General features: G+C 37.6%; 1 protein-coding gene across 1 annotated transcript in view; it reads left to right on the forward strand.

Annotated features, from left to right (window-relative positions):
* LOC135198820 (ADP-ribosylation factor-like protein 4C) overlaps window positions 1-15536 on the forward strand; it is a 30274-nt gene extending 14738 nt beyond the window's left edge. The window contains exons 2-3 of the mRNA XM_064226791.1: window positions 14402-14637; window positions 15277-15536. Coding sequence (XP_064082861.1) covers window positions 14402-14637; window positions 15277-15450 — 410 coding nt within the window. The 3' untranslated portion in view covers window positions 15451-15536. The remainder of the gene's footprint in view (window positions 1-14401; window positions 14638-15276) is intronic.
* Window positions 15537-15890: the final 354 nt, after the last annotated feature.

Here is a 15890-nt window from a genome sequence, read left to right on the forward strand (position 1 = left end):
GGCATACTTTGCCCAAGAATTTTAAGAGCACAATATGTAAGGTCAGTTGCTTAAAGCGGTTTACATTATACGTTTGATTTGTCTTTTATTGCATCCATTAACGCGCCAACAACCTCCAATAACCTTTCAAAAGCTACGCTTCCCGGAGTCCGGTTTTTTTGTTATTGGTGAATCATAAGCCTTGATTTGGTAAATGCAGTAGGTCAGTTAAGAATACTCGTTCAAGATGCGATCTCTCGTCTTCACTAATTCGCTCTTGCCTGCGGTCACTCATTTCCAGTAAAGTTTTCAGATTCATCTATCACAGAACGGTGGAGAAAATAATCGGTGACAAATTCAATTCAAATTAAAAAAGTTTAATGATATACATCAAATGGAGTGTAGCAGCATGCTGCTATACCCACCTACAAAATTCAAAAGATTCTGGGCAAAACAAAAAATAAACAAATACATAAAAAATAAAACAGTAATGAAAAGAAAATATTTTAAATGAGAAGAATTTTATCCCAATTTATAAAAAAAGCAAAAGCCAAGCTATAATGCAAATTTTATACAAATCAAATGTTGATAATATACAATAGCAAAATTACAATAGGCTAAAGTCATACAAATCAAATATAACAAAAGTAAACGTTATATTAAAAGAAAAATGTTAAGAAAAGGTGCAAAAAATCTAGTTATGCAAAATTATACTAAAGGAAAGGAAAATAGCTCACAATTATTTATTCCAAAATAAATTATGAAATTTCTTGACAATTTTGGAACATACGTCATTTTTCAGAAAATAACACTTGATTTCTTAAGTAAGTTATTCTGGGGTTACAAAACTCTGATAATTTATAATCGGTAACTCTTTATTATTATAATAGGCCTAATCACCATTGAGGGGGGGAGGTCTAGGCCTATGTTGTTAAGAATTATTTTTGTTATTGTCGGAGCCACATGGAGCAAGGGTCTCTGAGAGAGTCGGACTTGAATTTTAGAGTCTCAGATTTCTAGTCAGGATTCCTGAGTCCTTAAACAGAGTTCCTTCTGGTCACCCCAGACCACATATCCAACCGTCTTCCTTTGTCCTGTTAATAGGATGCGCCCATCTCTCTCTCTCTCTCTCTCTCTCTCTCTCTCTCTCTCTCTCTCTCTCTCTCTCTCATGATTATTGAAACTGAATCCTGAACATTTTTATTTCTTAGGTCTGGTATATGGTCTCTCCCTCTCTCTCTCTCATCTATATATATATATATATATATATATATATATATATATATATATATATACATACACACAATGTTCGTCAGTGAATTCTGTGTAGAACCTGTACCCTAAACGCACCATATCCGCACCGAGTCTTAGTCCTAAGTTGACAGGTCCTCCAGCGCCACTTGAACCGTAAAAGGCAACTTTGGGAGTAAACCTGCCATGAGTAACTGTTAAGTTTCCTCTTCTTTTTTTATGCAAAGCTAGAGTCGGGAGTTAATCCCCTTAGGGATTTATAAAGTGAATTGTTTATACATCGCTGTGTCATAGTTTATTAATCAGTTAATACGATTTTTTGCCTTTTTAGTTGAATTCATATGACAACTGATCACTCCTGCATCAGTCGTATTACGTATAATTCGACGATGTAACATCTACTTGAGCTCTATAATTTATATAGGCCTAATGGTTTATGATGCAGCCATATGGCAATTTTATAAATCGACGATGCAACATCTCCTTGAGCTCTAAGTTATATAGGCCTAATGGTTTATAATGCAATCATTTGACCATGTTGCATTTCCAGTTTTGTCCGCCAGGCATACTTTAGGCTGATATTGCATTTACCTTATTACATTTCTCATTAAGCCTAACAGTTCCTCAGCGTGGTTCCTCCCCAAATAGCTAAATCAGTCGACACAAAACGTTTGCTCAACAGGGAACCTGTTATATACAATAACCACTGATTGAAGGAGAAACCACCGTCTGGTCCTTTGCTTGTGTCCAGCAGCGAACTGACTGACTGGCCTTCGTCTGCAGGTCACTCAACCTTATTGTAAAGGAGAGGAAGGTTCAAGAAGCTTCGCGCCTCATTTTTTCTTTAGCCTAGACCTCCAGAAGGTGTTACTCTCCTCATTCTTAACTAGCATTTTGGGATGAGGTCTCTATCACAGTGCTTGTCTCCTGTCTGTGTATATATATTATATATATATATATATATATATATATATATATATATATATATATATATATATAACGTCGCCAAAGTCCTGATTTCTCTTCAGTCCGCTGGGTGCTAATTCGAACCCACGAGAGGACGAAATTATTATCAACTAAAAAAATTCCCCATCGGTTACCACATATGAAAATATATTAATTCCGAGGGAGAGCGAATTGGGTATTAAAGGATAAATTTTATAGCTCTTTTAATTATTATATATATATATATATATATATATATATTATATATATATGTGTGTGTGTGTGTGTGTGTGTGTGTGTGTGTGTGTGTGCGTGCGTGTGTGTGTAATATAGTGTGTAGAGAGAGAAAGCGGGTTTACGGACACACGTACTACATATGTACGTTTGTGTGTCCAACTTATGGGTCGCCTGGATTATTAACTTTCTAAAAATAATATGAACTCTTTTTCGTGCGCAGAATGCATTACACCTTGGAATAAGGAATCATTACATATGAAGTGTATTTCCTACTATTACAGTCACGAGTCAAAAGGTGACAGCGTTCCGGATATTATGTGCCATGTAAGCTTTCCATATTCATTTTCTTTAACGACGATGAAAATAGCTATGATTAAGAGAGGAAGACTGGAGAGATAAGAATAGAAAACGCCATTAGAACTGGCTTTCGTTATTCTACTGACCTTAGTCGAAAATTGCTTCTGTGCGTTTCACTAGACGCTCTTGGTCTTCAGTTAACTGAAAATCTTTGTTGTTGGTTATTCGGTTTTTATGTTTTCTGTAAAAGAAAACCATTGACATGGCAATTTGCCTGTCCGTCCGCGCTTTTTCTGTCCGCACTCAGATCTTAGAAACTACTGAGGCTAGAGGGCTGCAAATTGGTATGTTGATCACCCACCTTCCAATCACCAAACATACCAAATTGCAGCCCTCTAGCCTCAGTAGTTTTAATCTTAATGTTAAATTTTAGCCATGATCGTGCGTCTGGCGACGCTATAGACAGGCCACTACCGGGCGGTGGCTGAAAGGTTTATGAGCTGCGGCTCATACTGCGTTGTACAGAAAACTTGATTGCGCCGATGAAACTTCAGCGTATTTTTTGCTTGTTGGTATTGAAATGAACATTAGATATATGAATACATTAGAAGAAACAGGATCTCTCCATTGCTCCATTGCTGCTTTTTCTTATAAAAGATTGTAGGAAACTTCTCCCGTTTATCGAGCAATGATCCTAAATACCAACCTCTGGAAAACGAATAACATCTTAGCACTAGAATGACTCAGAAAATGTAAGCTACTTTTTACTTATTCATTCTTACACGGAAATAAGTCGAAAGATCACATGACTGGGACACGAATTACCTTGAAACTAGGTAAACGTAAGTCCAAAGTGAGGATGAGACGCATGACGAAGTCAAGGTCTTGGACGAATCCATTCGTGTTGAGTGGCGTTTCTTAACTTCACAACAATGAGAATATAAGTTCATTCACTTGCAAGAATCGTCTCTCTGTACTTTTTTGTTTTCGTATGATTGTGTAAAACATACTTTGGTTTTATTTATTTATGAATATTTCATGACATTGTTATCTTGAAGACCATCCTTTGTCCACAACGACCATGTACCAGAGCACTTTAGCCGACAAGTTCTCTGCGGAGAAAACAGAGTCGAACCTCTTAAACCTAAGCGTCTCAGTGGCGTGATCGGTATGGTCTTGGCCTGCCACCACCGTGGCCGCGAGTTCGACTCTCGGGCATTCCATTGAGGGGTCAGAGATGTGTATTTCTGGTGATAGAAGTTCACTCTCGACGTGGTTTGGAAGTCACGCAAAGCCGTTGGTCCTGTTGCTGAATAACCACAGGTTCCATGCAACGTCAAAACACCATACAAACAAACATTTTAATCCCAGACAACGAAAAAGAAATATAAGAAATCAAAAAAGAAGATTCCAGCCGTCACCCTTGAGATAGGTGATACGAGGCAACGTATCTCGAAGTTAATCATTTCTACGTAGATTAAGAAAGATGAAGAGATGCATTCTGCAAAGGCAAATCTCGGTCACGTCTTATCTTTTTCCCCTATCTAGTTTACGTGTCTTCCTCAATGCTTGTTCGTTGCCAGATTCGCGTGTCGTTCGTCGATGTCAATGAGGAACTTATGGACATAGCGTGACTTATGTTGAGAATCACACGCATTTAGCGAAAGAAATAACGCGATGCAATATATGCATTCGCCAGCAAACAGACGTGTGAGAACGTAATTTTACATCTATTTAATGCATACATACATATATGTATGTATTTATTTATGAAGATACTAAATTACGCTCTCACGCTATGTCCATATATATATATATATATATATATATATATATATATATATATATATATATATATACTATATATTATATACATATATATATATGTGGGATTTTCCAATTATCCGACTTATCTATGTGTTACCCAAGTTACCCTACTATTTCAAAGCATTCACATACGTATATATTCATAAAATGTTCATCAGTAAGCCTTTTATCCATTGATGGGGGTGACTCCAGAATATGAGGTAACGGTTGTTGTGTAGTATTTTGCAGTCTCTTTACTTGTTGGTCACCCATTCAAGTGATGACTGGATCAGAGTAAAAAAAAAAGTAGTTGACTTGAACCTCGAACAAGAAGCCTAAACGACTACGCTAGTAATTATTACCTACTCTATAGCTATCTTCATATAGGTGGGTTAGGGCCGTCAGTGCACCTCACGTGGTGCACTGTAGGCATTACTTAAGGGTCTTTGCAGCGTCCCTTCGGTCCCTAGCTGCAACCTCTTTCATTCCTTTGACTGTACCTCCGTTCATATTCGCTTTCTTTCATCTGACTATCCACCTTCTCTGACAACTTTTTCACAGTGCTGTTACGAGGTATTTATCCTGTTGTACTTTTCAAACCTTCTTACTACCGATTTCCGTTTCAGCGCTGAATGACCTCCTAGGCCCCAGCTCTAAATTCTACATTCTATTCTATATTCTACTACGTGGTTGTTGAAGACGAATGAGGAAAACCGAAGCTCTGGTGATGACTGCAATCTTCGTGGATAAAGAGGAGTTAGGCAGCAACTACCCTGTCTTTTCCTGAAGCCACCCCTCCTGTGGGAAGCTTGTTAGTTTTCTGAGAAGAAAATTATTTTGCTGGCTTTGTCCGTCTTCACTTCTTCTGTCCGCTTTCAGATCTTTAAAACTACTGAAGCTAGAGGGCTGCAAATTGTAAAGTTGATCATCCACCCTCCAATCACCAAACGTACCAAATTGCACCCCTATAGCGTCAGTAGTTTTTATTTCATTTAACGTTAAGGTTAGCCATAATCGTGCATCTGGCAACGATATAGGCCAGGCCACCACCGGGTGGTGGTTAAAGTTTCATGGGCCGCGGCTCATACAGCTTTATACAAAAACCACCAAAAGATAGAGGTATTTTCAGTGGCCTTGATCATACGATGTACAGGAAACTTTTTTTTTTCTAATGAATTTGTTTGGGATATGTTCATATTACGTTCACATAGGAAATCATAACGTCTTTCACTTCAGACAATAAGACTACTCAGGAGTATCATGAAGGTCCCATTTGCCAATGAAACCACTTGAAGATCTAAATTCCTCGATCTGTGGCAATCTACACTGCAGACTTTTTTTTTTTGTTACAACACACCGAACTAGCTGATATGATTTATCAAATTAATCTAATTCACTGGTATTAGCAGCGAGCGTCATCATCATCATCATCATCACTAGATGATAAGACCCAATCATTTTATACGAAAGGTAAACTTGTCGTGAGGCGTCCGTTGCAAAAATGTTTCCTCAAAATAAGGAGACACTTTTAGTAAAGTTTGACCTCCTTTCCGAAGGATTTACGTTTGATAATGACACCATGATTGGGCTATATCGAGTAGTTATTAACTCGAAGTGTGAATTAAGAAGTATTATTTGTTAATGACCACTAGGAGACGGGTGTTAACCTTGATTTCTACGGCATTTATAGTTTAATGATGTTGCAACATTATTCTGTAATTTTCCTAATCGGTAATTCAAATAGCGATAATTTGACACATTCAGGTACTGATTTGGAAATCATGAAAACTTCAGGAAAGGTGAAATCATCGGAATTTGATTTCACTTTTCGTGAATTTTGCATGATAAATGAGCTTCCAAATCAGTACCTGTAATGTGTCAAAATATCACTTGACTGGAGACGAACATAGTACTAGGTTCGAAAGCTTTTAATATCCATTATTATGGACCTGCAACCATTGACATCATTTTCGACACGGAAAATTGTGCCCAATATCGCTATTGTAAAAAAAGTAAATAAATAAATAAATTCTGGAAGTCCATATTTTCTGTGACTATCTTTTTCAATGAACTGTACTTACAAAGTAATAAATAACAAACTTTTTTTTGGCAAGTCCTTTTTTTTTTTTTTTTTTTTTTTTAACATTAACATCATTCTTTAGTAGTAGGAAATACAAGGGTGATAATAGTAATATGATATAAGCCACCATATTTGTAAACGATTTTAAGTACAATTCTGTTAACCAAAGTCAGTACTTTGAAGAACATCTAATCGTGTAGAAGGGCATAGACCGCATACCCAATTTTTCTTCTTAATGTAACTAATGTAACAAGTATTTCATCTTGTATATACCTATATGTGCAATGACATTTATGGAAGAAATGGTCCAGTTGTGGGAAAAACGACCGTCCCAGTCCGCCACAAAAAAAAAAAAAAAAAAAAAAACACAAAAAAAAAAAAAAAAAAAACACTGGGTACGGGCTAGAACACTATTAAACTATGAAGACCGTAGAAATGAAGGTTAACATCGCTTTTCAAGGAGTCATTAACAAATAATACTACTTAATTCGGAATTTGATCTTGGGATGAAACATGCAAATAAAGATACAGTCAAAAACACATAGCAGTCCCGTCATTTTTTTTAAAGGAACCGCTAATGTAGAAGTTAAGGAAAGCTTAATTACTGAGCGATGACAAAATTTAGTGGATCATCGTAAATCTAACTGGGTCTGGAAGTAGGTTCTGAGGATGATATGTATTTACATAAGGAGTTTGTAAGGTTTAAGACTACAATGCTGCATAAGGGGGTCGAGAGAATAATTGACGAGTGAGTTACGTAAAATGTCTGCTTGAGGAAGGAATTTTACAAAATAGATATCTTTGCGCCAAAGTCAATCCAAGGATATGCAAGAACTGTGGGGATAACATCACTCGCCGTATCTGGGAAGGTGTATGGATATGTTATGTTCGAGAAACCGCGACAGATGGCGGTTAAATTTACAGAAGAAGAGCACTGTAGATTAGGCAAGGGTGAGGAAGTGTGGACCTGGCGTGTTGTGAAATAACTGCGTGAGAAGTTAGAAAGTAAAGAGAAAGGCGCCTGTCTGCGGCAAATCGGCCTAATGAAGACCATGACGCGTGCCTGTGATACTTGCTGATCTGTGAGGAGACAGGTATTAAATTCCATCCAAATAAATGTAATAATGATAGGATAAGCATCTTAGTCCTGGTGGCAAATAAGTGGAAATCATTTACTTCAAGGGTTTTAGGGGACACTTTTTGCAAACAGTTGTAAGTTAAAAGAAGCATTTCACCGAGTAAGCGTAACACGGAAGTCAACTGAAGCAATGCTGGAATTGTCGAAGGAAAAGAAAAGGCAGGGAAATGAAATCCCCAGTCCATGAAGAGACTGTTGATTTGCTGTCATATTCAGTTGTGAGCAAACTTCCATATGAATCCATATACTGGTTGAGAAGAAAACACTGAAGAGAAGAGGTCGCTTTAAGAAAAACCTGATTGTGTTCGTCTGGTGAAGTAACAGAGGTAGCGAGAGAAAGAGTTGAGTGTGTGTGTGTGTGTATATGTGTGTGGAGGTGCGAGGATGATAATGGGCGGATGGTGTTTGTCGAAGTCTAAATTTTCCATCTGACGAACTTCAAAAAGTTTGTTAAGAAAACTAAGTGAACAAAAAATTAAACTGGTGTGTGTTACAACTTGTTAAATTAATGACTGATGTTGGTTTGAAATTAATGATAAGATTTAGGCCTAAATTACAACACTAGGTCTAGACGGCAGATTATAAGCCTGCGACTTTAGCTCTTAATAGAGGAGCTGTTTGGAAATGAAAACAACTCTATTTCGATATTATTTCGGCATTACTTAACAACTAAAAATTCTTGACATCTCAAGCTTCCGCTCTTTAATTCTTTTATCATCGGAACTGATTCTTTATACTCTTTTAGTACTGTTTTTGTTAATGATCAGTATATTTTATGAGTAGATTTCTTTCGCTGAAAGCCTTCTCCTTGGGTCAGTTGCACGTACGTTTCCTCTGATTTTATTCTTGATTTACTTGTGTATTAAAAGAAGGCGGGACCTCATAAAGAAGCTTAGGCAGTGAAAACTACTTCCGAAGAAGATCATGGAAGCCGATACGAAAATAACAGATGTAAAATATCGCTTTTCAAAACATTAACAAATCTCTAGAAAACAGAAAGATTCTGTCGGTGAAAGCGTGATTTCTTCAGCTGTGGGATATTTTTTTCGAGGAGATACTTCAACAAGGTGAATGTTAATTATCATATAAAACTCACTGAAGCCTCGTAGATCCATTGGGAAAGAGTAGTGACTCGCAAAGGAAAACGAATAATTTCGGAAGAAGAAATGGAGATGCTTCGAACAGAAAGGGGCTCTCATTTAGAAAAGAGATCTTAACAAGAGAAATAAACACCAATAACAGTCTAATCAAAATCAATGTGAAGGCAGACCTCACTTACAAAGCAAAATACCACAGCAGCGAAAACGAAAGTCTCAGCAGCAAAAATAAGTTCATAAAAAAAGGTCCTAGTGGCAAAATTCATTGAAACGGGATTTAACAGCATCCCAAAAAGGGCGATCTTCCCAGTGAATGGCGCGTTGTAATAAATCAGAATACTATTCATTATCTATTAGTCTTGCCATTGGCGCCGAAGGTAGTTTCGTGAAAGGCTCAGAGATGGTCGACTGGTTGGCTAGTATAGCTTTTCCTGCTCCTTCTCCTCGCCAGTCGCCACTAACCACCTTTGCCAAAAGGCAGCATATCCTCTAACACTCTCAAGAGAGATACAGATGCAGAAAATAGTAAGCGTACAAGCCACTCAAAATTCTTCGGTATATAATACGTTAGATCGTTGGTCATTTTAAAAGTTGACAGAGGAAAACCAAATCCTCGTTTGTATGGCAGAATATGAGCACGGTTTTTCCATGTGATTCTGGATAAACCACTCTTACTGTTCTCCGAAGCTATATTTGCTTGTAGAGTCGTCTGCACCATGGATATCCATTTCATTCTATTAAAGCGAGAATTAGCATATTCATCGACCCCTTTTGTGAGTAGGCTCAACGCTGGGTAGACCCATTGGTAGACCACATGAGAAAAAAACGGGCGGCGATAGGTGAGTTCTTCATAAATAAACTCGAGGCACAGAGAACTCTCGTATTCTAATGGTAATGTCTACAGAGAACGCATCCTCCACCCGTGCCTTTGAATAATTCATGAGCGTATATACTAAATTCTCTTGGCCTTGCCATTATCGTCATTTTTCTCGGCTGTTATTTACCCTACAGGGAAGTATGCCCTAACCACTGGCATTTATGTGTAGGTAAGTTTATCTTTCTGTCACTTCTAATCACATACTGTGGCTAAGCCATAGGATGGCCTTGTTTGTTATTTATCTGCTTATGAATTTGAGGATGTCGTGTTGGAAGTTCAAGCTAATCCTAGCAGAAGAGCAACAGTAATCGGGTCGTTTTTCTGTACTGAAAACTCACATCTTTTTTATTTCATTTTTCCTTGTCTTTTTATTTATTTATTCATTTTTTTTCTACTTTCCATATCTCGAAAATATGAAATGAAAGCCAGAACAAAAATGTTTCTTACCAAATGTCAGCTGTTTAGCGTCATGAAGTGCCGTGTTTCAAACAATACTGTTTTATGTTTTGCTTCGGTATTTGCAAAATCTTTGGCTCTGATTAATTTCTCATCTTAAAAGTTACTTTTAAACTGGTAAGCCTAATTTTTTTTTTAGCTTAACTCACACTATCACTTTGTCATACTTTAATTCACGTACTTGCGATGATCTCTAAACATGCAAGCAAACTTTTTTATTAAGAATATCTTCAGTTAACATTCATTCATATTTTTTCATATGCTGTAAGTAAATTTCTACATTCTTCAGATTATGCTCAGAGAAGAAATAAACGAATTATGGATGTTTTCTAGTTGTAGTAGATTCACATCGACATTGCATATGATGTCTAGACCAGGCCCTTACGACACTCCTGATTGGCTGTTGATAAGCCAATCACAGGGCTGGAAACTCTCAGTCTCTCGAGATAGTTCACATGGGTTGGATCTATGTTCCACCTCTCCTGAGGGATACGTCTTTCCAGCCCTGTGATTGGCTTATCAACAGCCAATCAGGAGCGTCGTAAGGGACTAGCCTAATCATCAAATGCACGGTTGATGTGAATCTACTATAGTGACCCCACAAGGGTTTTAGATGGTTGTTACCTAGGACTAATATGTTTTTAAGGTCATCCCCAACGGGCTTGTACTAAACATGCCGCAAAGGAGAGTATACATACCGGGTTAAAAACCTTGGGGTGACGTCAACCATCTAGGAAAGACTCCGAGTTATATTTGTAGGAGAAATAGTAATAATAGCTGTAGTCGTTAGAGCTAAACCTGCTATTTTGATTATACCCCTATCACATAAGATAAAGCGAGCACTTTAGAAAAACCTTCCTTGCCTCACTTCTTGGAATCGAGGCACTCATACATCAACGGATGAATTTTTCATAAGGCGATGTTAGTCTAGCGCTTACCAAGAGTATTTGCGTCAGATATAGAGCTTCCAGAACTGTATAAATTCTTGCTCCGTTAACGTAATAAATCTTTGATGTTAAGTGCTATTAAAGAGCTAATACCTAAAAGTCATCTTCGAATTTGATAACGATAATGTGAAACATAGTCATTTCATCGATTATATTAATAATAATATGACACTGTTTAGTAGATTGTATCCTTTTAATCGCCACATTTATTGTTGAGCAGATAAAGGATAGGCATTCTGATGCCCTTTCCTAGCCCAGACCAGAGGAAAACAAGAATATTTCCATAAAAGTAGAGGAGAAGAGTGGAAACGAAGCTTGGAAAAAAGTTTTTAACCCATTCTTATCTACATCGTTAAGCCGCGCAAGATGTTGTGTTGTCCTAAAGCATAAACTATTTTTTTAATAGGCCTACATTCTTTCCTCGTTTACATGGAAGATTGCCGTTTATGATTCCGGGAGTCCCTTGTAAAATGACAGAAAACCGATTTATTCGCTGTACCCAAAAATGCTGGTATGGCTGATCTTGTTTACAAAGTCCTCAAGAAAGAAACGGAACGTCAACAAACAACTCTATTTCGACAGGGCATCCATTCCACAACCAAGTACTGCTGGTAAAAATTTACTGTGCTGGTGCTGACACGAAAATCATGCATGTCTTTAAAGTCAAAATTACATAACCAACTTATGTTTGTATTTCAACTATTTTTCTCTCGACATGGCCGTCTTTCGGTTTATCTATGAAAATGGTGGGTAGTCATGTTATAATTTCTGTACCATGCCAAACAAAAACTAAGGCAAGTTTCCAAACAGTGTAAATGAGACGTTTTGTCTTATGAAATATGATTTGCCTCCTCTCTACGGCGGTGCGTAACTCTCTCTCTCTCTCTCTCTCTCTGCGTTAGGGCTGGTTCTTTTCTTTTTTTTTTTTTTTCTTTTATCCATGGCGACCCTATTCCGCGCATACCAGTGCCGAACAAGAGCCCTCAGCAATATTGGCCGGTTAATGGTTTATGAAAATTGGTGGCTCTCTCAGAACAGTTTTGAGAACATTTTAAATTTAGGTCATCGAATGAATATTATCATTATTATTATATTTATTGATTTTCTTTCATTTTTAATGAAGCTGCTGATTCTCTTAGCGTGGCCACAAGATACATTTTACTTTGTTAAATAAAATTCGAGGAATAACTGACAAAGAACTATGTTGATATTGGTCTAGGAGTTTTTTATTTTTCATTTTTTATTTATTTATTTTTTCTTGTTTTGGTTACATCCGTACCCGAAGCACTCTGTTTCTTACATAGACTACGCGGAATTTTACTTTAAAGAATCTAAACTGGTTGCATGAATTCAGAGGTCCACACATCCCTCCTTTACACTTTCCCTTGCCATCGCTTATGGGACTTCACAGTGAATGGGTCCGAGCTGATATATGACGGGTTTAATCAATGATTAACATTTCGCAACGCTAAATTAATGACTCCAGAAACCTTGGCACTTGGTGCAGCTTATTCGAACCATCCTCTATAGAGAAGTCTATATATACCCTTAACTGCTAAGGAGAAGTCAATACCCTTAACTTGGGTTGGGGAAGAGTAAGGCTAAATCGGTAGCAGAATGAATGGGAGAGGAGATAGAAGACTGGAGGATGTTATTTATAAAGGAAAAAAGTGAGAGACATTACAAAATCCTGAGGAAGGCAGCTAGAGATGTCGAGATGGGAAAGGAGGCAGGTGCTATTTCGGTCGTACCGTCGGAGTGAGAGGGAGAGTCTGGGCGAAAGGCAGTACGAATTACATTGGGAAAGTGCGATGCAAAACTTGCTACTTTCCCACCATTTGTGCAACTAATTCTTTGCATGTTTCGAGCCCACTTCTTTAAAAGGTTAGGTTTTCAATATAAAAAGTTACAAAAACTGATCATTTGCAAGAATTTTTATGACAGGTTCAACTGAGAATCTGCAGAGTACTAAATTGAGCTCTTTTAGCCTAGGTCTCGTGCAGCCGTTAATGGAGTGACGCTTGAGCGCTCTCTCTCTCTCTCTCTCAGCTATTTTATGTCCAGACCGATCTAGAAAGTAGCGTAGCCATAATGATATGAATTTGGAAATAAAACATAATTTCAATTTTCTTGACATTTCCCCTAAAATATTTCGTTCTCACAGCAACCCAGCGTAAATTGATTCTAATTATATACAGACTATAGGTTCTGTATAAAACATACTATACACTTATAAATTTTAATAAATTCTTCATTAAAGTCCACATTATCGAAATTGGATACTATCCACTTAATGTCAATTATGATGAAATGATTTGTCACCATCATCATCTTCATTATACCCTTTTGTGTGTGAATGTATATGAAGTTCCACGTAGACGCTTTCGGCACGTGATCATTTAGCGTCTTTATCTGTATAAAAAAAATTAACAGCTATTAAAGTGAGCGTGTTTTACAAGCAAAATCTTCCTGTGTCAAAATTGCTATAGTAGATTCACATCAACCATGCATTTGATGTCTAGGCCAGTCCCTTACGACGCTCCTGATTGGCTGTTAATAAGCCAATCACAGGGCTGGAAACTCTCAGTCTCTCTCAAGAGGTCACATGGGTAGGATCTATGTTCCACCTCACTCACCTGAGGGATGCGTCTTTCAAAAGTATCCCTCAGAAGATGTGGAAGATACATCCTGCTTATGTGAACTCTCGTGAGAGACAGAGTTTCCAGTCCTGTGATTGGCTTATCAACAGCCAATCAGGTGCGTCGTAAGGGACTGGCCTAGACACCAAATGCACGGTTGATGTGAATCCACTATAGCCGTTTCTACAACTGCCCGTTCTTTCGATCATTTGATGCTCGTATCTGCTGAACTGGGTAATGACTACTAATCTACCAATACCTGTGCGATGTTATTTATTAATATTACTGTTGTTATCAGAGATACGAGATCCACGATTGTATCATGAAGTTGTATTATAAAGTCGAGACCTACTCTTTGTTCCCGGCTCCCGAGAGTTGAGAGTATACAAAACTCCCATCCGTTTAATTTTTTATTATAAACATTGTAAATTCTTCTTAAATCCTATTTTTCTATTGAGTATTTTCACTATTATGAATCTTATTTAGTACTATAGCTGGTTCACTTAAGGTAGATTCTTGGGTGAGCCCTTTGCCTGCGAGACGATTGTTTGGCGGCCGCTGATTGGCTGGGAGCCGCTTACCTCCCGGTACCAACCAATCAGCTGCTGCCAAATAGTACTTATGAACTCAAAATTTTTATGTTTTCTTCTAGGTACGAGTTTCCTCGTGTGGGATGTCGGAGGTCAGGAAAAGTTACGCCCACTTTGGCGCTCCTATACGCGATGCACGGATGGCATCGTCTTTGTAGTTGACGCCACAGATTCCGAAAGGATGGATGAAGCCAAAATGGAGCTCATGAGGACCATAAGAGCTCCCGAAAATCACCACGTCCCCATTCTCGTCCTTGCAAACAAACAGGATTTGCCAGGGGCAAAGGATGCTGCAACAGTAAGTACCGGAAATTTTTTTTCCCAAAGTCTATGTATCAGAATTGGATTAAGTAGCAGATGATATGATTGGCTCCGCCAATGACTTTTTGAGGATGCAAAGTTTTTTTTGGTCTGCGTCTGTCTGTATTTTCTAACAGTATTTCCAGAATGGATGAACAGATTTTGATGAGCCTAGATGAACAAATCCATCCACTCAGATGATTTGGCTGGTCACGAAACCATATCTCTCATAGTTTTATTCCCAGACTACAAATGGAAATAGGCCATTCAGCAACGAAGATTTTATACCAGATTTATAATAATAATAATAATAATAATAATAATAATAATAATAATAATAATAATAATAATAACCGTGTATTTATTAGTGCAGTTCTTTTGTTCATAAAGTAGAGTAGCCTTTGGCAAAGACCTGCTCGCTGTCTAATACTCTAGTTTAAACTAGTGTAGTACTAGTTGCCAAGATCCGGTGTATTTGTTCTGTCGTAATTGAATGATAGTTACAATCTTTATTGAACATGATACTAAATCTCATAGCATGTGGAAGTTTATACATTTGCTTTGGGAATAGATTTTAACAGTAGTCTGATTGACCCCTTTGGGTATAACTATTTATTCATTCATTCATTTATTGCAGGTTGAAAAGACGCTAGGCCTGAAAGATTTGGGCCCGTCCCAGCTCTTCCACGTACAGCCATCGTGTGCAATTATTGGAGACGGACTGGAAGACGGCCTTGAGTCCCTTTACGAGATGATCTGCAAGAAGAAAAAGATCAGCCGGAGTAACAGCAAAAGCAGCAAGAAGCGGTAACTGGGAAATGGCGTTAGCTTTAAGGTAGACTAAATGTAACGTGTTTATAATAAAATAAACCATTTGAATGGATTCCTTATTTTGCACCGTTTTGTTTGATATTCCCTGATGTGCGTCGAGATTCCCAGCGCTCCAGATGCTTCTTATTCACAGTCTTACTTGTGAGAGGCCATAAAAGACAGTAAGGGAGACATGCTTTAGTGGATTGTTATATTTAGGTTTCAACTTAACCATTATTATTAAGCAACATCAGCCGGCCACTGAATACTACATTTGGAAGTTACTCGATAAGGATAATAATGGAAAAATCTGTCAGATTGTTTTGGTAAAATCTACACACTTTAACCTTTAGAAAACTTATTTTGCAATTTTATCTCCCAGGAAGCTCAAATTGTTATTGTTATTACTATTAATTATTATTATGATGATGATTATTATTA

This window comes from Macrobrachium nipponense, chromosome 23, assembly GCF_015104395.2.
Source record: "Macrobrachium nipponense isolate FS-2020 chromosome 23, ASM1510439v2, whole genome shotgun sequence".
NCBI lineage: Eukaryota > Metazoa > Arthropoda > Malacostraca > Decapoda > Palaemonidae > Macrobrachium > Macrobrachium nipponense.